General features: G+C 43.9%; 1 protein-coding gene across 2 annotated transcripts in view; it reads right to left on the minus strand.

Annotated features, from left to right (window-relative positions):
* Window positions 1-27,699, minus strand: part of LOC138195640 (inositol polyphosphate-5-phosphatase A) — a 141,070-nt gene that overhangs the window by 103,859 nt on the left and 9,512 nt on the right. For both annotated transcript variants that reach the window (XM_069145258.1, XM_069145257.1), the window contains exon 2: window positions 261-302. In XM_069145258.1, the coding sequence (XP_069001359.1) occupies window positions 261-302 (42 nt within the window). The remainder of the gene's footprint in view (window positions 1-260; window positions 303-27,699) is intronic.

Consider the following 27,699-nt stretch of genomic DNA (forward strand, 5'->3'; position numbering starts at 1 on the left):
TTATGGCAGTGATACACCCCCACATCCATGAAACACAACACAAAGCAGGGCAGAGGAACAGGCAAATTAGCGCGACTGTCAGTGAAAGAGAAACGAATGAGTGACTCCCATACTGAGCTCAAATGAAACGGTTGGACAGAAACTAAGTAAATTAATAGTGGTTACTGGACGTAACTGCAGTTCAATGAGTACGATCGTATTTTGTTTCTTTCAGGGGGCGGGGGGAGGGGGAGCGGGGGTTGGTGGTGAGTGTCGCTTACCTGGTAAAACTCCCGCAGCCATATTTTCTGTAGGTTTTCAGGCTGAAAAGAGAGAAAAAAAAAAAGACAAGCTGTTAGAGACAGAATTGAGACTGCTTTAGAACAATACGTTTTTATGCTTCAGATGTCGAGCCAGGTTCCAGTAGCCATTCTGTTTTTGATATGATTCGTGCTCAGCAAAAAAAGACGATTTCATTAAGTTTCCCTGTTGATGGATTTCTCATCAAACCTTTTATCTCCCCTCTGCAGACTGAGTGTTTTCACCCAGGGTGTAAAACTAAGTAGGCGACACTTGTATTTCAATGTGACAGATTTTTTTTTATTTTTATGAATACTTGTTTTCAGGTTGTATCCACAGGTTGTGAACCATAAGAAAGCTGCCACTAAAATCTGTAGTGGTTTGTCAGCCAACAAATGATGATACAGATCCAAATTGACTCCTGCTCCAATGTGTTTATTGTTGGGACGCTTTGAATGTGCCAACAATAAACACGTGGGTGCGAGTAAAGAGATGTACGCGGAGGGAGACACGGGGCCATCCAGTCGGGAACGAGGCCCAGACTGGGGAGGGGGGGCGTCTTTGACCGAGTCACTTCCTTTCGGCCACAGCCTCCAGCTGGGAAGGTCTGCAGGCACGGACGGGGCGAAGAGAGCTCTCGCTGGTGACAGACTCTGGCTCGAAGGCCACGGGGAGACTCGCACCTTCACTGTGTGCTGACGATTTTCAGGCTGCCAGACGGTCTATTTAAATTGTTTTAAATAATAAAATGAATAGTCAAATGTTCTAAAATTTAACAACCAAATCCAATTTCACTGACAAACTTCAGTCGGGTACAGCCCTAGCTATACATGCGTTTACTGACCAGACCTGGCTTCACTCCAATTAAAATGTCTTTCTCACAGAGTCTCAAATTTTATTCTCCAGGGCCTTGACATGCCTCTCACCATCTTTCTTTCTTTTTTTTTTCTCATCTTCTTTCGCTCTGCCTGTGTCTGTCACTCTCTCCCTCTCTCCCTCTCTGTCCTCCGCTTTAAAAGGCTATTCCCAGTCCTGGACTTCATTTGGTTTGTGCAGTGGAAACAGAGACAGGGCCCTGGGCAGTCTACCATTTAAGGAGAGATCTCCCTAAGTCGATAACTAGGTCTGAAGAATGGCTGTGCGCGTGTGCGTGTGTGCATGTGTGCGCGTGTGCGTGTGTGCGCGTGTGCGTGTGTGCGCGTGTGCGTGTGTGTGTGTGTGTGTCCGTGTGTGTGTGTGTATCCGTGTGTGTGTGTGTGTGAGTTTGTCCTAACAAGACTGGTCTATAATAAGAATACACAGGGGATCTGCGGGCTCTGTTGGTATCTTTAACAAAGCTCTAATATATTAGAGAACTAGGTGCTGTTTCTATGGAGGGCATCAGGGCACACCTAATACCCCATCACCACCATACATTTATCAAAAAACACTTTACATATTGACAAAACAATGCTAATGTAATAATACCACTTGCGTTCACGCTGATATTTAACTTAATCTCAATGTTAGTACACACAAGGGAAACGTGCTGACAACCAAATGTGAGATATTCGTCATTGTATTCAAATTAAATATGACAACGCTCAAGGCAGGATCACATTCTACATACATATAATAAATAACTTGCAGCAAAACCAGAAATTTGTTGAACAAAGACAACTTACAATAAGTGTACATGTGCCAGGAAATCTCTCAACCTGATACAATGCTGATATCTGATGATCTGAATAGAGCTTTTCTAACCAGATACAGACCTTTTGTTCATGTTAAACATCAAGGCACAAAAACGTCCACTGCTCCAAGTAAGAAGAACAATGGAATTGTTAAATAGTTCAATACAATTTGAATGCGGTGACTTGAAGATCGTTAACGAGAGCAAGGAGCCGATTAATTGATTAATTGCTTGCCTGAATCTGTCCAAATTTTATAATACTGTTTGATTAATCCGTATAGAAATGAAAGAAAGTGTCAATTTGTGGTTTTACAGGAATTACTGTAAATATTTCTCGCCTATCCACCCAACACAACATTTCCAGGCATAGCGGTTATCTCGGGAATTTTACCAGGACAAGAAAGTCGCCTGCCGATAAATAGTTACAGCACTAATTAGTGGGCTTGAGAAGTATCGGTAGCACATCTAATCTGTATGCTAAGCTAAGATAGGTGGCCATTAGGCTCTACTTTGCTCTTTACACACAGTTGTGAGCGTGGCATCAATCTCCTCATCTAACTCTGGATAAGAAATAAGTGGCACATCCCAAACTACTCCCTTAACATCAAGCGAGACGTTTTTTTCCCCCCAGAAATTAGTTTGAAGGAAACGAGTAAGTGAGTTATAAATAGTCCACCTGTACTTTCCACAGATATACTGTACCACTAAAATACTAGCAGATGAATAAATGGGGTCAAGAGCTTATCCTTGATAAATGTTGACATTTCCAAGGGCACCTAAATATCTCAGGACTTATAAAGTGTGTGTGCGCGTGTGTGTGTGTGTGTGTGTGTGTGCGCGTGTGTGTGTGTGTGTGTGTGCGTGTGTGCGTGTGTGTGTGTGTGTGTGTGTGTGTGTGTGTGTGTGTGTGTGTGTGTGTGAGTGCACCATCGTCCCAGCCTCAGACAGATCAGACAGAGCATACGTCTATATAAGGACATAAGCAGTGGACCTTGTCATCAGTCACATGGATGGAGGAAGAGAAAAAGCGAGTAAGACGGAGACAGACACACAGAAAGGTTCAAAGCACCTGGTGTCGTAAAGTTACACGTTTATGTGTTCCAGGTTTAGGTCTGAATGCTGTGAAGAGCGGGATCGCAGCGATACAGCCGTCCAGTAACATGACAGCCCTTGACGAATCATCCAGATATTTTTAGCTCTTTCCATCGGTTGTTTCTCTTCGGACCGCTGTTTGCCGCTCTCGCTGCAATTTCAAAGGTTTCCTGTGTTCACGCTCTTATCACACAGACACTCAGCGGCCCAGAATGTAAAAGAGCAGCGAATCTAATCTCTCAAACAAAACAAAAAAAACAACAACAAAAAACCAGAAGGACTTCAAGAAAACCACACCTGAAATGGGGGTGACCATGATGAGATAATAAAAGCATACTGTTGACTGTTTGATAAACAAGTGTCTCGTCAGGGTAATAGGCGTCCTAGATTGACCTGATGTGAAAGTAGAGAGTGAAGAGTAAACTGCTTGATCGCGGCGGAAATAAAACATCCTGGGCTTTTCTAGAGCACTCAAATTTAGGCTGAGCCTCCAGCTCTGATGTGCAGCAGAGATGTGAGCTGGTTCTGGGGAGCAGATGTTGGCCTTGCCCAGGTGGCTCAGAGGAAGGCTGGCGGGCCCTCGGAGGCCCGAGCCCTGGGGAGACGAGTGGGATAATAGCGGAAGGAAAGGGAGGACGAAGCGAGGCTATATCGGTAGCCTCGGCGCTTTGCCACCCGCCCTCCGCTTATCAGAAGTTAATTTGCAGTTAATTAGAAAGTGGGGTTATCACGGCAGAGAGGTAAAAATAAATCCACGTACTCCCCCACTCCTCTTCCTCCGCTGGCACTTTCACTCGCTTGGTTCTCTCCTCCTCCTCCTCTCTCTTCTTTACCCGGGCCTCTGTTTTTCTCAGTTGATGGCCTACTTTTCAGACCGCGTGGGGAACCAGGAGGCTGCTTGGATTTTTGGTGGAAAATTTATTTGACATCCCAGCCATCATGAAAAGGTAGATTTAAAGTCTGTGCGCTCTTGACAAGCCCTTCTCTTAAGACAACATATCTTTGATATTTGGTTTGAACCAAACAACTTTGACCCTCTCAGATCTTCTTTTAATTAGGCCAACACAACATCACACCTTTTGGTTACCGGCTGTAGGCACAGTTGTCTTGGGACAAGATATTTGCCATTTGCAAATGCCCGATCTTTGAATTCAATTGCACTAGTTCCTGTCTCCCTCGTTAATCCAATGCTCCACAGTGGTGTAACGGCTATCAGTCCCAGTGGGACGCAACTTTGCAGGGCCATCAAAAAGTCCATGAAGTTTTTACCGGCCCCGTCTGTGCGCCTGTCATTCAGGGTGTGCATGAGATCTCAGCACATACGATCGGTACTACGAGTACTGACAAAGGGAACCAGTGACCACTCCTCTCTCACTTTAATTTAGATACGTGTCCATGTGTCTCTGTCTCCAAAAATACTACTGTGAGGATCTGCTGTTGTAGCAGAGGTCACAACCTTCAGTCTTCCACAGAGTCTCAGGGGTCGTGACCTCAAATGCACACACTCTTCTTCCCCTTGCAGCTCCTCGGTGAGGCATTCCTCGGGTAATAAATTAAACAATTTTTTTTAAAAAAGCAGCATTCCCCAGCTGAATTACAGAAGGCTGTTCAAACGGAGACTGGGAGAGAAACTACGTCAAGGCCGGTCCCGTTAAAGACCCCCGTGGTGATCTGCTGGGAACACATGGCCACCACATGAGTTTCCTCCTTCTCCACCTACTCCTCATGCTGTTTTTCTCTTGGACTCACTGTTATTCTTTTCATTAGGACCTGCTTAATACTAAGTTTGTCCATCCTCCCGTCGCTGCTGGCTGCTATTCTGCTTCATCCTTCTTAGCGTTTCCCAACAAGCGCTCACTTTCTCAGACCAGACTGGAACATTGTAGGAAAAAAAACATCTTTAAAAAATAGCTTCGCGCTGCAGCTTGCAACCTCCGTAATTGAAAAGAAGAGAGTGGAGATGAGGAGTCTTAAAAAAGCAACGGTTGCTTGGTTACACCTGGCACTAATACCAGACACGCACAGGTCTACCACAGAAAAAAAAACTCTACATTTGAGGTACAACTTATAAACTTACAATGCAGCACGGCTTCTTTCCATCTCCGTCTCTGACACGCACACACGAGAAGCTCACTCTGAATTAAAAGGCTGAAATAGAACAACCTTGAGGACATGTGCTCAGGTTTCCTTCAAAGACATGTTAACCTGTAACATGCATGAATGGCATGTGGTGAAAGCTTGCATCAGTGAGTTCCTGATGAAGACGGTTCTTTAAAGAACACTTTCTGAAACGAAGTGGCTGACAACTGAAGTTCTGTACAACTATACAAAATAACATTACAATGACACGACAAGAAGTACAGCATGTTTGTATACAAGCTAAGAAAAATCACATATCACTTTGGATTAAAGAGGCTCATCAGTCCCTTTACACACATGAGGTTCTGTCTACAGGTCAGCAGAGGACTTCCCCCTTCCTTTGAAAACAACTGTGTAACATCTTGAGTGGCTGTGGAGGCGTTTTGTCAATCCGAGGAGATAACACTAATGATGCCATCAGGCGTCAACTCGGCGTAATCTTGGAGACAAAGCCGGCATTACAAACTGAGGGAACAGAGTTGGAAATATGTGGGAGCCACCGATGGAGGGTCTGAGGAGAGATGACAACACGGGATGTGTAGGATGCTCCGTGTTTGGAACCTACACTCTACCGAGGAAATAAAAGTCACTGCCTTGATTCGTTGTTTTTTTTTTTTTATTTTATTTCATTCCGTTTTCTGTAAAACCCACGAGCCTTTGAAAGTGCGACACTAAATTGATGGAATGACCCTTTGAAGTCCGTAAGTACCATGTAGCAAATGAGCGATTGTCAAACACACATAAGCTTTCTCTGGTCAGTGTGTTACGTACAACACACAGGAACTGACGATTATTTACTTTAGTTGTGTACTTTTCTGAGTTCCACATCTTTTAGTGTCAAGCTTTTAAAAATCAGCATAATTCTCAACTCCTCCCCTCGACACCCTGAACATTAGAGCTGCATTATGACATGCAACAATTATATTCATCCTCATCTTCAATGCTTAGGCCTGCATTTTTTTTGTGTTTTGTTTTTTTGGACTACATGGGGGAAGCTCAACCAGCTGACATATTCTAACTTTGTAAAATGTATGCAGTGAATATGATGAACTCTTTAGCTGATATTGCTCAATTATGCACACAAACTAGGTGCTGACGTTTTTGCTGTTCAATGCAGGGCAGGAAGCTTATTGTGAGTTTATCAGAGCTTTTGTCGTTAAAATCAGCCTTTTCAAATGCATATTCAGGTAAGTCATGTCCACTATGAGTAGACGAACCATGACCCCAAGATGATGAGAACAAACGGATCTCATTTTCAGATCATAACCACCTCATTTGCTTTGCAAAATGAGACAATAAACCAGCGAGAATTTTTACTACCAGGAAGGCTTCTGCAAACAACCACAGCTCACTAAAAATCAGTTCAAAGAGAGTCCTGTCACTGCTGCCATATTGTTCCACACTCAGCTGAAGTACAGCCTGTATTAGTTCTTAATGAGGTCATTTCATCTCCTCATATCCAACACCAACTAACTGATTAATGACAATCAAAAGTTTAATTAGTTGTACAACAGTGGAAGTGGGCACAGGAGAGGCCTTTCACATCAAAGAACTTGTTATTTCCCACCCGTGTGGCACAGCTCCTTGTGTATGGGCAGCTTGTGTGCACGTGTGTGTGTGTGTGTGTGTGTGTGTGTGTGTGTGTGTGTGTGTGTGTGTGTGTGTGTGTGTGTGTGTTTGAGTGTGCTGACAGACTGTTTGAAAGGAGGTTATTGGCGGGAGCGGGCAGCTGACTAAAAATACCCTGGCTGGATAGATGCCCTCGACGGAGGAAGAGGATGTGAGGAAGCAGAGCAGCTGGAGAATCAGCAGGGGAATCGTCTGATTGGCCGGCCCCACGTCTTTCAACAGGCTGCCGCCGATGTCACTTTCCCCTTAGCAACTCTCCTTCTCAGTCGCTCTGTGGAGGCCGGATGACGCAGAGGTGTGTCCCCTCAGTGTTTTATGTAACTCCACATCAAAAGAGGCTCATTACGGAATTAATTAGAGCAAACCCACACTGACACCTTAAATTAGACCACGGCCGGCTCCCGAGACGTGTCTTCACCCTTCCTGAGGAGAAGGTATGGAAGTATGGGGGAGGTACGGGGGAAGGTTTACGTGTCAGTTTGCTCCAAAGGGCCCGTTAGATCATCAAGAGGTGCCTGAAACCCTCCTTTGCTCACCTTCATCATCGTCAGACTCAGGAGGGAAACGGACGATCTGACAAGCTCGCCCACCGCTACAGAACTGAGAGAGTATGCAGGATTTGAACTTTTTAAAGGTTTTTTTCTTCACACAACTCTGATTCAACTCTGTCAGTAAGAATGCTTTTGAGGAAATTGGTCCGAAGATGTCTTGCACCGCTCTATAGACAAATTCATCCAAATTTTGCACATAATTGAACCAAAATTGTGCAAAATTGCAACTTATAGTTGGATCATTGTTATAAACACCTGGTGGCGCTATTTCTTCTGCTGATTGCGACAAAAGCCCTGCAGAACGAGAAGGTTCAAGGGGCTGACGTGATTTAAAAAAAAAGTGTCTGTCAAACCTTTAAACTAATGAAAAATGTGTGAAAACATGATGGAAATGTGACACTTCTGCTTGTTTCATTTGACACTGCAGTCTGTCTATTACACAGATGTAATATTATTATCCACCATTATTTCTCCCTCTTCATTGGAGTAAAAGCCATCAGTAATGCTTCAGGTAAACAATTTACCAAGCCTGATCTGACTGCACTTTGTCACATTTTGTTTTTAGGAATAATAAATATAATTTCCACTTCAAACAAGTGTAAAAAAAAAAAAAAAACTAAAAAAAACAGTATGCAGTCGATGAGTAGACGTGGACTTAAATCAAAGCAGTTCATTTGAAAGCATGCCTGAATCTTTAGACGGTTACTTCAGGTTTTAAAGCCTGTCCCGGCTCAACATACGGACACTGGTAGTCAAGTGTCATCTGGTTCCATTATAATAAAATGGATATATTATACAACTGACATTCAAATTAAATGAAATTAAAATGCACTATTTCTGCTGGAAACCCTGAAAAAGCAACGTGTGTGTGTGTGTGTGTGTGTGTGTGTGTGTGTGTGTGTGTGTGTAATTTGACTAATAATATTTCAGCCAGCTGCCAGATCTGAGAGTGAACATCACCCGTGTATTGTGTCGCATGACATTTTTAATTTAGTAAGCGACCACAGCTAGATAAAGCACCACACTGTTTGCTTCCCTTTCCATTTCATTTGTATTTTATGCTAAACTACTCATTCTCTAGTGTTTTCTCAAGTTCTCTATTTCATGAATCTGGGCCTTTCCTGCCTTTTACCAAATGCATGCTGGAAAAGTTTCCATCCCACCTCAACCCTAAACCTAAAGATTATATACATTTTGTCTTTTAATGGTGCTTAAGAGACAAAAAGAGATTTCCTGCACCGGCGTGAAAATATGCTGGAGAAAGCGTATGTTTTCAGACTTGATACGGTTGTTTCACCTGCGATAACAGTTACTGACATTGTTGCAGGTAAATGAGTGTGTGAACTACAATTAACGGCATTCAGACCCGCCCCCTCTTCAGTGTGAATCAAACACTGCAATCAGCTGGATTTGTGACGATCGAGTGTCATCAGAAAACAGGAAATTACAGCGCTCAGAGCAACCACAGCTGTGGTTAGAAGGCCTTCTCCTCCCTGCATGAGACGGCAGCAAGCGCTTACAACGCCACTCGAAAGCTAACACACTTAAATGAATGGATACAAAAGAATTTCTCTGAAAAATTGAATTTTTAGGAATTTTTTTTTAATTAACCTTAAAAAAAAATTTAAAAAAAGGCTTTTCACAATAAAAGTGCGTATTGAAAATGTACCGCATTGTGCAACAACACGGCGGGCCTACAGGCAGCTCGGCAACAGCCAGAGCAACGCTACTATCTGAACAGTGTGAGCTCTCCCACTCACACCTCTGCCATGTGTTACTCAACACAGACAGCGAACTCCCTGCAACAATATGATGTACAGAGCTGCTGTACTGCACTCGAACACCTCTTTAGCGAGCAGTCAAACAAGAACCTTGAATATCAGGCAATTTCCAGTGAAGACGCACATGAAAGAGGTGCGTGATTCAGCATTTACGTCTGATTATCTTGTCGGTGTCGGGGCTAAATAACACATTAGGTATTTATAATGCTGCAGCTCGGTGGTGACAAGTACATCAGGATTCAGTGGAATTTAATGGTTAGATTTGGTTCTGACTCATACACATTTTCAAAAATAAATGACGCAAGCTGACTGCAGTTCCTCTAAAATGACAATTCGTCCTGTTCCATTGTTAGGAAGTTGTAAAACCGCCATAAAGTACATGTTAATGTTTCATTTTCCATGTTGCATTTATGTCATATCTTAAGCAGCCGTAATATAAAATGAGGGTTGTTGCAAAACAGAGTTGCACAACTGCATACTCATTTTGAAATTCCTCTTTCCACTTTGGTTACAATTAAAAAAAACAAATGCTCCAAACCGCCAGCCCTCAGGGTTTAAGGTGCTGTCTTCACTCACCCTGCAGGTCTGTGAGAAGACTAAATGTCCCTTACTGAAAAGAACACACAGGATTCAATCCTTAATATCAGCGTTATAACTTAGATATGTACTTTTTAACAGCTGAAATAAGGCTGTGTTTAAAGGTCAGGCATGTGCAGCAGCACCACACAGAAAACCAGGACGTGTTTCCACAAGAAGACAAAACCCTCAGGGATTGTGAAGAAGCCACTTAAACCGTTCGCAGAATTTATCTATCTAACACTCACCCGGTAACTTGAAAGGTGAAAAGGTTGTAGTTTTGTCTTGAAAAGCAAAGTGGCGGTGTGTTTAGAGTGGTGATTACAGTGGGTTTTCACAGCTTTATAAACTATCACAACAATCAAATTAGCCTCTCTGCTGTCTGCTCGTATTCTCCATATTGTTCCAGACAGTTTTATTTTTGTCACAATAAAACTAAATGCAAATGCTTTGGCCTCAGGAATTACACACAAACATCTCAAGTTAAAAAGGAAGCGGAAAGATTTTCAAATTGTTATCAGTGGTGTCTGATTTCAAGATGGCATCAGAACAAAAACACTTCTATTCTCATTTTATAACACAAGAGCTTAAATGTAGAGATTTTAGATGTTAAGTTGTTCTATTCAACATGCACCAAACTGAATGATACAGAACAACATCAACATTTCATGATATGCCTTAAATACATCCTACAGGCCAGACAAGCAGCAATCATACCGTCTTCATGCTTGTTACCAATACAAACTAATTATGTTACAGAACTTTAGTTGAGTGCATGAGCTTTTATTTCCTTCCACAATTAAATCTATGAATTAGCAGATGTGCTCCGGGAGAGCCCTGCTTCTCTGTGACACAACACGCCATCAGAGGGAGAGAAGAAGGGAGTATCTGCTGTTCTGGATGCCACCCAGACCCAGCACACTGTAATTACAAGTCACAAATCAAGCACAGATAAAGACTATCCACGCTGTGGCAGCCTGCTGGGTCTCCCTCTGATGCACTCACATTCAGCTGCCTGTGATTAGAGAGCTACTCTCTTCACACTGTTCCTTACAAAGACCCAAACGGCGGCTGATCTGCTGATCACAGACAAATCACCGAGACCAATCATTTCTTAGCTCGATACATTTTCCAGACGTTCATTTCTTAATCTTGGGTGGTGTCTTGTCCTGCTTGCAATGGACCCAATAAAAAGATAAAACCGCCGTCACCCACGAAGATAAGAAACTTTTCACATCACATCATCGCCCAAGACAAGCGGGGTTGGCCCTGATGTGTCAAGCTTATGCACAACAAACAAAGGTCAGCATGCAAGAATAAAACAAAACCCAAATCAAATCTTCAAGTAGAAAAGTACATTTATTGCTGATGCTTAACTACTAGATAAGTTGGTGACTAATCTGACTGCGGAGCAAAGGCTGTGGTGGTCACTGCAAGTAAATTACGTCATCCTCTAGCTCGGGAAAACTGTCTTTCACAATACCACACATCATAATGGAATTGACAGAGGAGCGAATGACACTGCTGGAGCATTTAAGACGTGGAAATCTAATTATTTCTCAATATTTTTCCAGACATTTACAAGCCTGGTATTACTAGATCCAGATTCCCTTCATAAATACCGGGGTCTGGCCATGATTTAATTCAGGTTTGTTTCCAGTTGTTGCATCCTAATGGACGTCTGAAAAATTACACCGATGCGGAAGTGCCCCAAGCTGCAGTACCACCGGGTGCCACTAGAGGTTGGCTCCAAAAAGCCTCCCGCTCCATAAACTCCCATTCAACTAGTCTGATCAAACTCTAGGTCAACAAAATTTCTCCACGAGTTATCTCGGTCTTACTAACTAAAGTCACTCCTTATTAGTTTTCTTGCCGTCCATCTGATAATAATCCTGTCATTAATTAGAAAATAGGCTTCAAAAAGACATGTTTTTGGGGGCGTGTCTGTTTGTCCTCATATCTATTGTGTCACTATTTCCCAGACTGTGTGTGTGGCGGGAGGAGAACGCATTTCTTGTCCAAGCTGAGACTGCGGGCAGTCGACGGCGATGTAGTCAAGTTTTTTTTTACGACCGGTTATTTGCACAGTTCATTTCGAAAATGTTCCCAGAGTTTTATTTTGTTTTCTCTACCAACCTCCTGCACGGCCGATCTTCTCTACTCGCGATTGCCGAGGTCTCCGAGCGGCTTCCGTCAGAAATAGAATCGCCGCCTATCTTTAGCGGAGCAGAGCGGCGTGCCGCTTCTGGGACGCTGGTGAGACGGACCGCGCGCAGCCGGTTGGGATACGAAGCATCGACTTGGATGACGGCGGTTCACTCCGGCAGCCGAGTCGGAGACGGAACCGGTGGAAAATAGCCTTAACAGCTGGGCAGAGCCTGGGTAGACCTCTACGTCCTTCCCAAAGAACAATAAAACCAAATCAGTTCATGTAGCACTGTAAATGTGATCCGATGAAAGTGTAGGGACAACAGGTCAAATATCCACCACAGCTGCATCTGGGACACTGAAAGACAATGACTGATTCCATCTTTTCCTTTTCTCTTCCAGACTTCCAGACAAAAGAGCTCATTAGAGGCGAAAGGCTGAGGTTGCGCTAAAGAATCATTCACATCCGAGTAAGCACAACGTCTCTGGAAAAGAAATAAAAGCTCTCAACTTTTACGAGCGCCAGACAGTTTCCTGGAGAATCAAACAAACGTTCCACGTGGTATCGGTAATTGAGAGCTCTAATAAATGATGTGCAGGCCTGGTTACCGTCACTGGAAGTGGAAGATCTTCTTTACTCAAATAATAACCTCAAGCACAAGAGCAAATACAAGCATCCAGGCCTCGAAAACGTACTAAAGCTACGTTTTTATACACAAATATTAATAGATCAGGGGGGAGCTGCTGAAATAAGTTAAAGGCTTTCTATTGTTTTGAGCTGAAAACGCATTCCGTCTGAGATTTAAAGGCTTTCAGACGCAGTGCTGAAGGTTAATCCGCGTGTTTACTTTGCTGCCGTCGGAGTAATTCCAACAGAAGGAGTCGAGACGGTAGCGCAGTAGGCCACATTATCAGGGAACCCAGCAAAGACCGCATCTGCAAAATATTTAGGATGCTCACAATCTTGCCGGGGTTTTTCCAAAAATAACTTAATCAGCATTATCGGTCTTTTTCCCAAGAACTGCTGAGAGTTATCTAAAAAGTCGGACAAAAGATACTTTTACTCCTCTGGGTACTTTACGCATTTATTATTCTACTACACTGGCGTTAGTGAAGAACACCAACACGCTAACTTGGAGGAGCTTTTCAGAGGTTGGTGATTTGAGTTTTACTTCAGTAAATGTGCTGATAGTTGGAGAAGGGTTCTTCCCTCCCAGATCAAAAATTCCACCGCTGGTAGTATTGAGAATAACTTTATTATGAGACCGGGCAAGTTTCCTCATCATTCATCGGGACTCTAAGGACGACAATATGTCAGCCTCATGATTAAGTTTTTCTGAATACTCCAAGTGTCGCAGAGGTTTTCACCTCCAGGAGTTGTGGTTTCAGATGAGCCCATATGAGAGCATGTGATGAGGAGCAGGATATCAAAATCCAGAACTGGGCCGACGGGGGACGCACAAACCACAATCATTCGTTTTTTTCTGGGAAGGCATGAATTTATTATTATTATTATTATTATTTCATCTTTAGATCTCCTTTAAAACATGTTTTGACATTTTGAAGAGTGAACATCGGGGCTGGGTATCGCTCCAAAGTTTTTTTTGGCGCCAATACCTTGACGTTGATAACGGTTTGTTCCTGAAGGAAACTTTTTTTTTTCCTGTACCAGTTTTTAGAAATCCATTTTAAGAAAAACAAAATTACACATTGAAATACAAATCTTTAGTTTCCATGCGGTTTGGGGGGGGGGGGGGGGGGGAGTGTAACCCAGGTTGTGTTCAGCTACAGTTAACAGATTTGCCCAAGCTAACTAGCTGGCTGCACATAGCGAAGCCTCCAAACCGTGTTCTAAAACAGTACTTACCTTCAAATGTAAGATTTCGATGGACAGATGTAACAGTAGGTTTCTTCCCTAAACATGTCTTTACATTTATTATCAAGCATGAGCAGCTACTGGATTGTTTTATGCTGACAATGCTGTGAGCCCTCCACGCTTCACAATTACTAAAAACTCAATTCAACAAGGTCCACTTTCAAAGACTGCCGGACGTGCCTTGCAATAATCTTCGACAAATATATATACGATGAACAACACCTTCAAAACTACTGCTTGTTACAATCAGTCGCAAAAATCTAACATTAGCGTACATCTTCTCAATTCTGTCTATTAAAACTCAGAGTGCCTTCAGTGGCTGAGCAACCGGACGGCCTGAGGACATCCTGAGGACATCCTGAGGGACACCACCGAACCCGTTCTGCTCACACTTTCAAAAGGAGCATTAAATCTTCAAAAAAGGACATACTTAGAAACAAATGCATAATTTAGCAATGGAAGAAAGACAGCGTGAGAGAACTGGGCTGTCACAGATTCAACATAAAACGCCTGCTCTACTTTTCTCCTGCTTTGAAAAGTCACTCAGATGCTTTCCATCTCCAGAGGCATCTGCACAGAGAAGCCCGACGACGGCAGGAAGAGCGGGTTTGTTCTTTTGCATTTCAATGAGCATGTTCGTGCGGAAGGTCTAAAAGTCTGATATTGATTGTGGAGTTTGTGTCACTGATATTGATCACGACGAAAACCAACAAAGGAGAGAATTCTGGTGTTGATCTTTGAGAGCTACCAAAGAAAAAAGACAAATGGCGACAGCAACAGCAACAGCAAAACCTAATAAAAGCCTGAATGTCTGAATGCAGCTCTCGCTAGTTTCTTGTTTTTGTCCACAAGCGAGCCCGGAGGTGCGAAGATTGTGGATATTTAAATATCCGTGAGTCAGTGTGTGACGGGGGTTGCGTGCTTATTCAGTACGAAAGCGGTCAAACAACTTAAGTCTAATTGTTTTCTTAATCAAGATAATTCAGAGTTATTTGTCAGGTGACGTGTAGTGTCTTTGGAGTCCAACCAAAAAGTAAATCTGAGGCTTTTTGGTGTCGGAAAGAGAAACTGGAGGCAGTAAACGACGCCCTTGTGAGGAGAAATAACGACTCATTTTTAAACTCTCGGCGTGAAAATCGAAACGAACCACATTTCAATCCTGAATTAGTATGTCGATGGACAAAATGAGCTCAGTAGATAAGCCCAACAGAAAGTGATTAAAATCTCTGGCTTAGCGGGAGGGGGGGGGGGGGGGGGTGGAAGAGGACATAATCATGCTGTAATCTGTGTGAGAATAACACGTGATTACGACTCTAATAGAAACATCCCCGTAACCAGCGTCTGTGCGCAGAGCTTGTGATTGTCCGTGTGCCTGAGCTGTTATCGTAACCTGAGGTGACGACCCTTCAATTTGTGTGTTAGACGAAGTCGTGGTGGAGTGCTATCGAGAAAGTAAGCGGTGGGAAATGGTGAGGAGTCGGCGGAGGAGGCGAGAGAAGACAATGTCTCCAGTACAAGTTGTGTTTCCTTCAGGTGGCGACACAGACACATCTACTTCCTGTACAAGGTTCACACCAGTCAAGTGATACTGTGACTGTACTGCTGCTCTTTTTCTGTCTCTGCCGGGGTCATCGGATCATCTCTGCACCATCAGTCCCCGAGCTGTTTTTTCCTCTCTCTGTCCATGCTGTCCTCTGCCTCCTTCACTGCCCTTTTTTTTTTTTTTTTTTTTTTTTGTCTTTCCCTCTCGCCGTTGTCTGCTCTTATCTCGCGGCGCTCTCCTGCACACAGCATCCTGTTTGCACTGGGGCAGGACAAACATTGTCTCTGTGTGACGCCGAAGACATTTCACAGGCTATCACGTTTTCAGCATGGGCCCGATATCTCTATAATTGGGTTCTTCCTGCTGTGGGAGTGAGAAAGAGCGAGAAAGGAAAGGAAAAAAAAAAAAAAGAGGGGGAGGAAAATACTGCGGGGGGAGGGGAGGGGGAGGCCCAGAGGGGGTCAGTTTCCATTTCCACCAGGACCCCATAAAAATGTCTCCAAGAAGCCCCGTAACAATTCGTTCTTGTCTCCGTGTACTATGTAGAGCAGAAAGATCGCAAAAATAGGTTAAATCCATCATAGTTCGTCGGACAAGCCCAAAATGGGACAAACCAGACTCTCCCCCGCTCGTCCGACAGAACACACGTCCAGAACATGTCCAAATCGAGAATATATCTCCCTAGTAGTCCTCTTGACCGTCACCGAATGCCAGAAAGAAGCGGACTTCCAAAATAAACAGCAGAGAGGGCACTGGGTTTCCACAACACAGTGGCGAGGCCCGGACCTCGAGCAGACCCGGAGCGAATGAGTCACACCGCGGGAACACCACAACACTTCTCTGTGGTTACAAGCCGGGCCAGGCAAAGATGTTGGGCACGCGACAGGCTAGTTAAAGATGCTCTGCTGAAGTAGCTGAAATGTCCTAAGGTGTGTGTGTGTGTGTGTGTTGTGTGTTGTGTGTGTGTGTGTGTGTGTGTGTGTGTGTGTGTGTGTGTGTGTGAAGGTTTGGGTGGTGGTACTTGGAATGCCGATGAATAACAGAGTATTTCCCGTTGACCCGGCCCGGCAGCTGAACTCTCCTCTCCTTCAGTTTCATCTGTCTTTCTGCAGAAAAATATGCTCGGTGTCTCCTCTCTGGGATGCATTAAGATTTTTCCATTTGCTTTACACAGACATCAAAATGAAAACTGTTGACACTCTGAAGGGAGTGTCAACAGTTTTCATTCGCACACGCACACACACACACACACACACACACACACACACACACACACACAGGAGATTCATGTGTCCTCTCTTTGACACACTCGATCTCTTGATCTGCCACGTATCTGAACCCGAGCCCCTGGTATGGCTACACAAGACTCCCTGTTATCACGTCCCTTTTTTTGCCGATTTAGTGTGCATAGTTTTTATGACACACTTAAACAATTTCACAATTTCAGTTTTGCAATTTTCTTCTGAAGCCACGTCACAGAGCAGCGGAAGGGAAAATGACGAGGCTACCCTCTATTTTAAAGGAAATTTCAAGTGTGTCAAACATTTGGCAGCAGCATGAGGAGTGAAGAACTTATTTTGGAGTTCGAAAAGCAAAAGGCCTCGTGGCCGTGTAGGTCATCTGAATGACAGAGGTGTGTGTGTGTGGGGGGGGGGGGGGGGGGGGACGCCTGTAACAACACTCTGATGATGAAGAAATGTTCTGCCAGAAAAATAGGGCATTAATGTGCACTCGGGTGACCTTTCACACTCATTTTACTCTGACCTCATGATGGGAAAGTCAAGGTGTTGTGCTATTTATTGAAAAAGCAGAGCGTGCATGTGACGCGTGTGGTTTCTCTTTAATGAAACGCTGCAAGGCTTTTAATTTGAAATAATAACAGAGGTGTTGAGTTTGTAGTAACACGTGATGCAGTATCTTTGACACTGCGAATGGTAGCCGATCATAACGAGGCTTTAAGCTGCTTTTGTAAACTAATTAATACATCTCAAATGTAATTAGGACAAATTGGACCATCCCATTTGATTTTATTGGCTCTCTTGCAGGACATGCGCTTTTGTTTTTTGTTTTTCAAACACTCAACATATGTATGTGAATTTCAACCAGATCAAGAAAACTCTGAACATTTTATTTCTTCACTTGAAGGAAATTAAAATGCTGGTGCGCTCCGACAGCGCGACACCTATGTGTATCTTGTAGATATTTCACTGGATAAGGGAAAGCTACATAAAAGCTTTCTGGTAGCCATAAATATTTGGACAACATTTCATGACAATCCGTCCAATAGCTGTTGTGAAATACATCATTCATACACACTCATCAGAACAAGAAATAATCCAGTATTCCCTCTAAAACTGGGCAAAACAACATTTTTTTTTGTAATGCAGAAGCCTATGTCTTTATTTCAAACTAATTTACTCTAATCCTAAAAATAATTTGATTACTCACGCACGGAGACAGATACTGAGGAATAATCATACCAGATCGTAAAGACGAGTGGGAGCTGTGATGTGGGCAGACAACAAAAAACACAACAATGTTCACCTGAACCACAGCAAACACGTTTTCAGGCCCAGCAGACTGCAACAAACTGAATCCTGAGCTGCCGGGGATCTATTCCTATCCTCATAATGATTCACCGTTTTCTGCCTGTGATTCTCTGCAGCGTTTCCCCTGCCGGCCTGCGTCTCCGTCTCACAACACGAAACACACTCACTGGTTTCACAGATGCAACTACTCAGGTCCCTGTTTACTTCAGTCCGCTCCCATTCATCATCTAATACATCTAATCATGTCCCGCGGTCACTCCCGTCACTCTGGTGACCTTCCAGCAGAGAACACACTCACACACACACACACACACACACACATACACACACACACACACACACACACACACGTACACACACACACACACGCACACACACAGGATAAGGAGCGTGGACTGGACATCATGAGGGACGTGTAAACAGGAATTGGGAGACAAAGTTCTATGTAATCTCTCTGTTCCAGATGTAAAGTTCGTACAAACGCACAAACCGCTTTTGCCGAGACACACACATTGTTGTCGAACAAAACTTAAAGCCTTTTGGCGATCTCAAACAGCCCGAGGCCAAGAAACTCCACTGAGTCACACACACAGATGCAAAACATTACGAGCCTAAACTCACCTCCTCTCCCACAGAGGTGATCACACACACACACACACGCACACACACACACACACACACACACACACCAGGCCCGGCTGTGCACTCACACACACTTTTTTTCTAATACAGATGGGGTTAGGCCATCGAGCCATTATTTTTAGACCCTTAAGATTGTTTCACGCATCGACTCTGCAGCCGAGTGTCATTTCACACACCACAGTGTGATAAACAAACGTGTTTGAAGCTCTTAAAAAAATGAATGAGTGACTAAGAGAATAGTTATCACAATAGCAGCTACTGCAGGTCGAGGAAGAATAACTTTCGTTGCTTCCTGTATTGCGACACTCACTTGATCCAAGTTTGGTTTTCTAAAAGGCGCCCATCACACCAGAGGATGAAACGCTGACATTTTTGGCCACATCAATTGATTTTAATAGAACCGCCGAAATATGAGGATTCATTTATAAGAGCTAAGTAAATCTGAGAATCTTTAACCTCAGGTCGAAACCTCTGTGTCGTCCGGCAAGTAAATTTGCCTGCAATATCGAGCTTTCTCAACATCTGAAAGAATGCCGAGTCATGAGTCCAAAATGGAGAAAACTACCGTAACTATTTAGCTGTGTCGTGCCATTCAGTTTTAATTAACAAAGCAGGTAAGACGCAGGAGCTCATGGTAAAAAGCAGTGGTGGCCATTTTAAGCAAAAAGACTGTTCGACAGTCACTGGAAACTATTCGCTTATTATTCGCCTATGTTGTGATTTGGCGCGATATAAATAAAGTTGAATTGAATTGGTTGGCTAATGTGTCAGTTAGCAGCGCGGCTAGCTCAGAGAACTGATCTGACCGTGGTTGTGACTGTTACGGTTACGTCGCCACACTTTATGTCAGGACGTACAATGGAACTTCAAGTGTGACCAAACCCGGTTTGTTTTCATTCTTGCTGTTAAGCAGGAAGTTTTACATGTTTTTCATTTCATTGGTTTAACTTTCGATGTTAAGTGAGTGTGTCTGAGAAGAAAGTCTGTAAATGTGGCTTCCACAAAAGCTCTCAGCTCATTCCTATAATTTCCCCTGATCCATCTTTAATTGGCTTGTTTCAATGTGCAGTTCGCTGTGCCGACACAATCTGTAGACTTGTGCATTGCGCTCAATACAGTAAGCAACGTTTCAACCTGGATTACTTCATTTCATTTCAGCTCTCGTGACTCCCATTAAAATGGCAGGACATCACTTATGCTGTCCTTTTGAAAAGGACAGATAGGCCAGTGGGAGCAGTAACCAAAGGTCTACAAGGGGTCAAAGGTCATACTACTTCCAAGCAAGTGATACTGTGAGAAACGCATTCAAACCACAATAAAATTCCTTTGCGTCGACCGACGGTGACGCTGGAAAAAGTGCTCGTGCTAATTGGCCATATCAGATGCTGGCGCGGCTGCACAGCGTCACCAGATGTACAAGATTCTGGTACTCTAAGAAGAGGGAAGTAGGAAACATTTTGGACAGGAAAGACCAGACTCAGACCAGACTCAGACCAGCAAGCCCCGGGCCAACCGTCTTCTGAAGAGTCCCTGAACACACCACCTCAGCTCCGTCAGCGGCCGATCAGATAAGACGCTCGCTGTGGCCGTCGCGTCTCATTGTTCCTGCGCTCGGATCCGTGAGCGCCGACACGTACGTGAGCACAAAGGGGAAAAAGAGTCGGGGCCAACGCCTAACGCACCGGACTTACAGCTGACAATACAAACATGCGGCCGCTTTCACGCCTCTTGCGCTCCCCACTTAGCGGGTGTTCTCCAGCGAGGCCCAGCGGCACACCGTACTTAAACAGGAAACACGCGCCGGAACTTCCCAGCACGCTTTCTCACCACTCGGAGCGTTCACCGCAGGAGTTGGCTCGTTCAGGAGCATTTGTTTAACGATCGGACCGTCCAAATGGATAAAGGTCTGGCCATTGGCCCAGCTCTTACACTTGTAAATATTAAAACGAATCTCGCATCCCTAAGTGACGGCTCAAAGATTAAACAATGGCATTGAACCGTGACAACAAGAATGGACTCAAAGGTCTGTAGGTAGATGGACTATAGTGACTGCTTGATTCTTTTCAAGGACCAAAGCACACAAAAAAAGTCTGCTGCCGAGTCGGAGCTCGGATCAGAGAAGCTGCCAGGAGCTTAAAATCTTTCTGCTAACATCTCTGCTCGTTTCACTTTGAGCGCTGTGGCCCTAAAAATCATATTTCTGAAGCCATGTATCCTTCATACAGCTTCATCACAAACACAGGTGACTTACGAAGACAAACCTCTTCCGTGTAGCTGCAGATGCTCATCGTTTCAGACCTGAGGTGAACTTAAATGTTATAGCTGCAGTCTCGTGATTACTTCAGGTGATCCAGATGAAGATACGGCCTGTAAAGTAGATTCATGTTCCTGGAGTCTGTGGATATAAAGATAATAAACATATACCACATACTGAGGCAGCCAGGCAATAAGTTTGAACGCTCTTTACAAGACAACATCCCCAAACAGATGCCAACCTTTGTAAACCCGCACGCTGCTTCGTGTCTGACGACTTTATGTCCATCGGACAGCTTTAAATAGCCTGCCTACACGGGGGGTTTTCAGCCATAAGTGGAACCCAACTAACATTTAAAATTTTTACTTACACAATTTAACAAGGTTTCCATCTGTCATCCCGACAAAGCAAATACCTATAAAAGGGAAATGAGGAGCATTACCAGGTGGATAAATGTACTGCTTTTTTCATCAAGCATTAGTCTCCCATTTCTAACAAGCCTCTCGCTGGCCAAATTGGGTAATAAAACCCTGTGAGGCAGGCGAGGTAGAGACGGTACCATCTGTTCAGCGGGTTTGTGGACCGGCATCTCGGGGCTGGCCTGTCCCGGGGAGCCCGGGAGACGAGCGGACACTTGTCGGCGAGCGTTGACAGGCTGCAGGCAAACGGCCAGGAGAACCCTTCAGACAAGTGTGTGTGTGTGTGTGTGTGTGTGTGTGTGTGTGTGTGTGTGTGTGTGTGTGTGTGTGTGTGCCTTTTATCTGGGGCCTGTCAATCCAATGACCACTTAAATCACTTTGACTCTCTCCACCTTCACAGCAAATTCAGTTTGTTTTAATGTGAACTCTTTCACAGTGTCGACTGTCAACACTTGTCATTTTACACTTTCAAAATGTCATCCTACTGTAAAGTTTTTAGTTAGAAATGACCACGAAATAACCACATATTTGTCACTAATGTATATTTAACTAAGATATACAGTGTGTGCAACAAAACATGCCGCATAAATACTTAGCCTACATAAATAAAATTTCTGCCCATCACCTAGATTTAATTTGGTTTCTTTATTCTCAAAGGTTGCCCAGAAATATCTATGGCATGCTGGGAAATATCAATACGGCAACAACGCTGCACAGTAAACACCAGCAGTGTTGAATCATGCTGCTCAACACCCAGCGAACGAACACAGAAATATCATTCTGCCAAAGAGAATCCACTGAACACGAGCTGGAGTCGAAGCTTGGAAAATAAACTCTCCAAACGGAACTCTTTCACTCCGTTTTATTTACCTCCAGGATATTCCACCCCAGAAATGTACGGTTTCTTTTCAAAGCCATGTTACAAACAACTCTTGTTGTTTCAGTGACACATCTTCCTTTCTTTTATCAATGAAGTCCATCTGACGTCCCCCTGATGTGTCGCTATTGAAATAAAACTCCACAAAAAAACAAAAAAAAAAGATTTAAAATGAATCTCTGATGGAGCTCTGCAGCATCATTAACCCTTAAATACCAAATCCCTTCTTGATTTTTTTTTTTTTTTTTAACTCTTGTTGCCACTGAAAAAGTAATCTGGGTGACACTCAGTACTTAACTGGCACTGAATGGGAACACAGGACCTTTATGAGACGACACCCTAAAGAAATTAAAAGGACGCTTTAGTCAAAGATATGCTTGCGGTTGTGGTCAATTTATAGCTGCCGAGTGAGTAACAGAGGGGGCGGCGAGAGGAGGGAGGGTCGGCATTGTTCGAGCTGTCCGCAGTGGAAACTTGACTGCTGGCTAGTGGAAGACCGAGTGATAACCCCTCTGCAAAGGCCAGGAGTGATGAGGCAAAGCGAGAGGGACACACAGCACACAAACACACCACGCCTGCACACGTGTGTGCTGGAAAAATGTCAAATCCCCCGTGACCACTTTAAAAACCAAAAGAGGGGCTATTCAGCACAGCGAGCCGTCCACGACTCCCAAACATCAGCAGAGCTGCAGCTAATCCTGCGTCTTAGTTTACACTCGCAGTCGCCGTCACTGTCATAAACGTGTTTTTCAGTCTCAGTTCAGGGTTTTATTTAACTCTTTTATTATTTTAAAATAAAAATCTAAAACTAAAGGGGGTATTAAAATAAAAATCTAAAAATAGACTTGTCAAAGTCTATTTTTAGATTGTTACAGTAGGAAAATCACAGGAGTGAATAATACAACAGGGCCGTGTGATTTCATTTGGTTTCAAAGTCTCGGCATTGTTCCTGCTGGCGCTCTGCCAGCAGGAACAATGTTGGTGTTATTAGTAACAATTGTGCTTTTCCTACCATGACAAGTCAAAATGAGGTCTATTCACCGTTAATCTGTGAGGAGTTTACAAGTTAATGTGCAGTCAAAATGTTGGTAGATTTCAAGCAAGATGTGCTGGTGTCATGTTGGGTTGTATTTTTGCCTTAGTGCTCAGGTCACTCTCGGCAATTACGCACCTCGGCTACAATCAGAGGAAGCAGTTTCCCAGCAGCTGAACACGCGCGACGCAAGTCAGGGGCCGATTGCAAGAGGCATTCTCACGCTACACTCTCAAACATTTTAAAGTGTCGACATCTGCTGCAAAACAAAAAAAATCTTTAATCAATTTCCTGCTCCAGAAAAATGTAGTATTTGTCAGCAATTAGACAATGTATTGTTCATAACTCACTGTAATGTAGCTGGGACATTTTGTAAGTCGTGATTAATGTATTTGTCAAGAAGTACCCAAATAGCTATCAGTTGGACCGTCTCCTATGAAGCATCTGATAACTATACAGATCTGGAATCAGTTCAAAAAGGAGTTCAGACACGCTGAGCTTATAGATTTATTCTCGACTCAGAAATAGTAGTTTGACAACAAATTCTACACTCAAGATCTCCATAACAGATTTCTACCAGAGCTTTCAGACACATCTCGAGGCCTTCAGGTTCATTTGCAGGTGAATTTGACTTTGTTGTATTTGAGAGTGAAAAAGCCAATTCATTTATAAATATAATAATATAATAGGTACTTAAATAATCATTGTTTCTTATTAATTTGAAATATATCATTTTGTGATTACAGAGTTCTATGACAATCATTACGTCGGTAACAATTAAAATACCCCTGTATGTGCTAAAACATACAATGCAGCATGTCATGAAGCATAACTCGCTGATAATTATTTGTTTACGTCTTGTTTATGATGCTAAATAGGAGGGAAAAAAAGCCCTGTAATTACTACAGAAAACCTAAACCTGCTGTAAGCGTGTCATCAGGCCTAATGCAGATTTTACCGTTTTAAATACAGCATTAATCTGATGATCAGCAATCTGGACGAGCAACATCTTCACGGTTGGCAACCGTTGTGGGCCTTGATTTTCTCCAGAAGTGAGGCTGAGAGTGGGAGGACTAATGACGCAGTAATTAAAGCAGGCGCCAAGCTCCAACGCCACGGCGGCTCGCTGAGGAGTAACGCACTGTGCCTCCAACCGCCAACCCCCACCTCCATCCCCCCCACCCCCTCCCCCACCTCCACCCCCCCACTCCCCGCTCCCCCTCTGCAGCTGGCCCTCTATTTGCATCCGAGGGAAGGAAACAACATGGCCATTCTATATGCAGCACGACAAGTGAACAGCGCAAAAGCCACAAAACGAATGTTTCAACGTACCAGAAAATACTCGCGCAGGTGAAGCCGACGCGCGTTGGAGCGCCGCGCGACATAACAAGAGCTATCAGGCTGTTTCAGTAGAGATGGAGAGCCAGTAGCGAGTGTGTATCGTGTGTATTATGTATTGTTCAATCAGCGTACATCTTGGCTTGCCTTAAATGGGAAGCGGAGGATGTCAAACAGTCAAATACTGACTGGGGGGAGTTTTCCATTATGGCTTCGCGAGTTGTTGAGAGAAACCAGACCTAACTGTGATAGAGGATACACCTCTGAGCAGTGTAATACTCTGATTAAAAGCTGTGTTCATGCATCAGTCAAAGTGTGTGTGTGTGTGTGTGTGTGTGTGTGTGTGTGTGTGACCTGATATTTATAGAAGCACAGCATCCAGTAATACCAATCCAGGTGCTCTTACCAACACCATGACTGTACAGCAGGAAATCCCAACAGGCGAAGAGGCGGGAGGAAGAGCAGAGTCAGAAGCAGCGTCGGTACCAGGCCCGGCTTAATGACTTGGCCAGACCAACTTGTTCTTTTTTCAGGCTGGAGCCACGGTGGAAAGAAAAACAATGGCCTTAACTGGGAAATATTCACCCACCGTGTACGTGGATCAGAGACAATAAGCCCTCTCCATCAAAGGCTTCGGGTTAAATAAACACCCGTCCTGCTGGGAATGTGCGGCTGATTGTGGGAAGGGGGGTGGGGGTGGGGGGTGGAACAAAAGATATGGGGAGCTGGCGAGTGGGAGAGGTTCTCTGTAGGGGACAGAGGAAAGAGAGAAGAAAGTGCAACCGAGGCCGGAGACACGTTGTTCATTGTAGATGCAGAGAATCCAAACATGAGTCGAGGCGACGTGTGAGCGTTTGCTAATGAACACCTTCTGCAGGTGTCACAACTTTAGATTTCTGTCAAACCTGCAGAGCGAGTTCTTCTCAGCATCTCAGAGGACGCGTGACACTCATCATATCCCCTCTATATGGGAGCAAACACCTTTTTTTTCTGTAAGCTGTGGCTATATTGCAAGTAGAGCCAAATAAATTCAAGTGAAGTTTGTCCACGTCAGTTACTGGCTCAACCCAGCTGTTGTACATCTAAATTTACGCATCTAAATTTCGTACATCTGTAGCTTCTTCACAATAAACGCAAAAATAAGTAGTTACTCAGTGGTTACAGTGTGGCTCTGGCTCAGCACAGTGTAAATATGAAGCTACAACAATCAGCTGCTTAGCTTAGCTTAGCATGAAGACGGGGAAACGACTAACTTTGCTCCATCAAAAGGTGAAAAACAAAAAAAAAATGCCCTCCAAACACCACAGAAATATAATAATAATAATAATAATAATAATAATAATAATAATAATAATAAAATAACTGACACGAGGTAAAGAGCGGAACGGCTCTGTGGTTTAAAGCAGGGGTCGTCCTCTGTTAGCGCCGCCGCTGCTGAAGGAAGCCATACTGCTTTCATTCAAATGAATAAGAGGGCTGTATTTTTCATGCAGAACCAAATCTTGTCTGAACATGGAAAATTCTTTTTAAACTTTTTGGACAGATCCAGATTAGTTTCCAGCCCTCATGCTTAGCTAATTGTGTCCCGGCAGTAGTTTTATATTTCCGATGTAAAAATACATGGGTGCTATTGAGCTCCTCTAAATATATGCAATAAAGGGAATAAGTGTACTCCCAAAACTAGAGCATACGAATCCAAGAATGATCCGTTCCTTTGAATCGAGGACAGAGAAACGGTCTGTGTGCACAAACTAACCGTTTATGAATACGAGCAAACCAGTCGTAACTATTTCCAATGTTCAGCAGCGTGTGCTGACAAAGCAACAGCATCTTCCATCAGTCTGCTGTCACCAGCGCAACTTCACAGTTTAGCTGTCGCTGTTTTTAGCACAACAGGCAGACGGCCGTTCACTGCTCGACTTTTTAAGTTATTTCATGCAGTGCAAGTGTGATTGTGACAAAAAAAAAAAGTGAGCCCTAAATTCTTGAAGCTTCCCTCAATCAAATAAGGGACGTTTTCCATTTGTTTTCAAAACAGCACAGTGGAAGTTACAGCGACAAAAAACAAGAGTAAAACAAACAGATTCCTGTTTCAGAAAACATGTCATTTCTGAATTGTAAGTGAAGTGCTGCTAAGTTCATAAAACAATCTATAAAAGTCTATTTAAATCCATTTTGCAAAGTTCTGTTTGTCCGATCCGTGGAGACATGTGATGTCTGTGACCAACGTACAATTTTACGCATCCCTTCTTTTCTTTTCTTTTTGTAATCTAACCCTGCAGCTTTCTGGCCAGAGGAGCTTGTTTGGTGTGACGTGCAGAAGAGGAGAGAGGACGGACTGACTTCAGCCACAACTCTTTTATTCAAGACGCTTGGCTTCTGCCGTGATGAAAGAGGTACAAGCCCTCCTGCAATCATTCAGCCGGTGCGTCGTCGTCTCTCCCCCCCCTGCCCCCCCCGATGGACCCAAATGTTCCCAGAAGACGCAGCAGGACAGAGGACGGCATGTGTGAGTATAACAAACGCTGTGACTAAGTGTAAAACTTGCATGGAAGTGAAGTGGATACGGATCACAGACAGAAACATCAGCGGTGGGACGGCCTGCCGTTGCTAAGCGAGCCCTTTGAAACACACACTTTTGGGTTTACAAGATGAAAGTCAGCCAAATTCCTCTGATAAACAACCGCTGACGCAAGCTTCGATTGCTGAACATAAACTGCGCCGCGATTCCAGGTATAAATACCAAGAGGTTCGTGACATGCTGTTAAAAATATAAAAAACATAAACCCCCTGCCGCGACCGGTGCAACGAGCTCCAAACCCCCCTCGCTTGCAAATGACATCACGGCTGCGGGTTCCTTCCCCGCACGCAACGTCCACGCTGCGACAAAACGCGCGCGGTCGGCCTCGGCCGGAGAGCTCCGGCAGAGAGTGACGAGCAAGCAAAACGCCGCGAACGTTCCGACCACATCAATATGCAAACCGAGAAAAATAAACAAATTCCCATCATGCACGGACAAAAGCCTGAGTGCAAACATCTCACGCAGGGAGGCTCAGAAAGGGTTTCCGTTCATATCGACACGTGCCGCTATCAAAGTCTCCAGCGCTTCGTATCCGTGACGACGTAGCGTCAAATGTAACGGGTCAATAACGCGATGTGAGACCAAAGCGGACGCTTGCTATCAAAAACGTTTGTAAAATCATACACTAAATTTAGGCTTGAAATTCCTTTTGTGAAACTTTTGGGCTGACGATCTCAGAGTGAAACCCAAATTTCTCACAACTCGAAGGAACGAACTTTT

The sequence above is a fragment of the Embiotoca jacksoni genome, unplaced genomic scaffold, assembly GCF_022577435.1.
Source record: "Embiotoca jacksoni isolate LCO1_2020_lvr unplaced genomic scaffold, fEmbJac1.0.p SCAF_12, whole genome shotgun sequence".
In the NCBI taxonomy this organism is placed as follows: Eukaryota; Metazoa; Chordata; class Actinopteri; family Embiotocidae; genus Embiotoca; species Embiotoca jacksoni.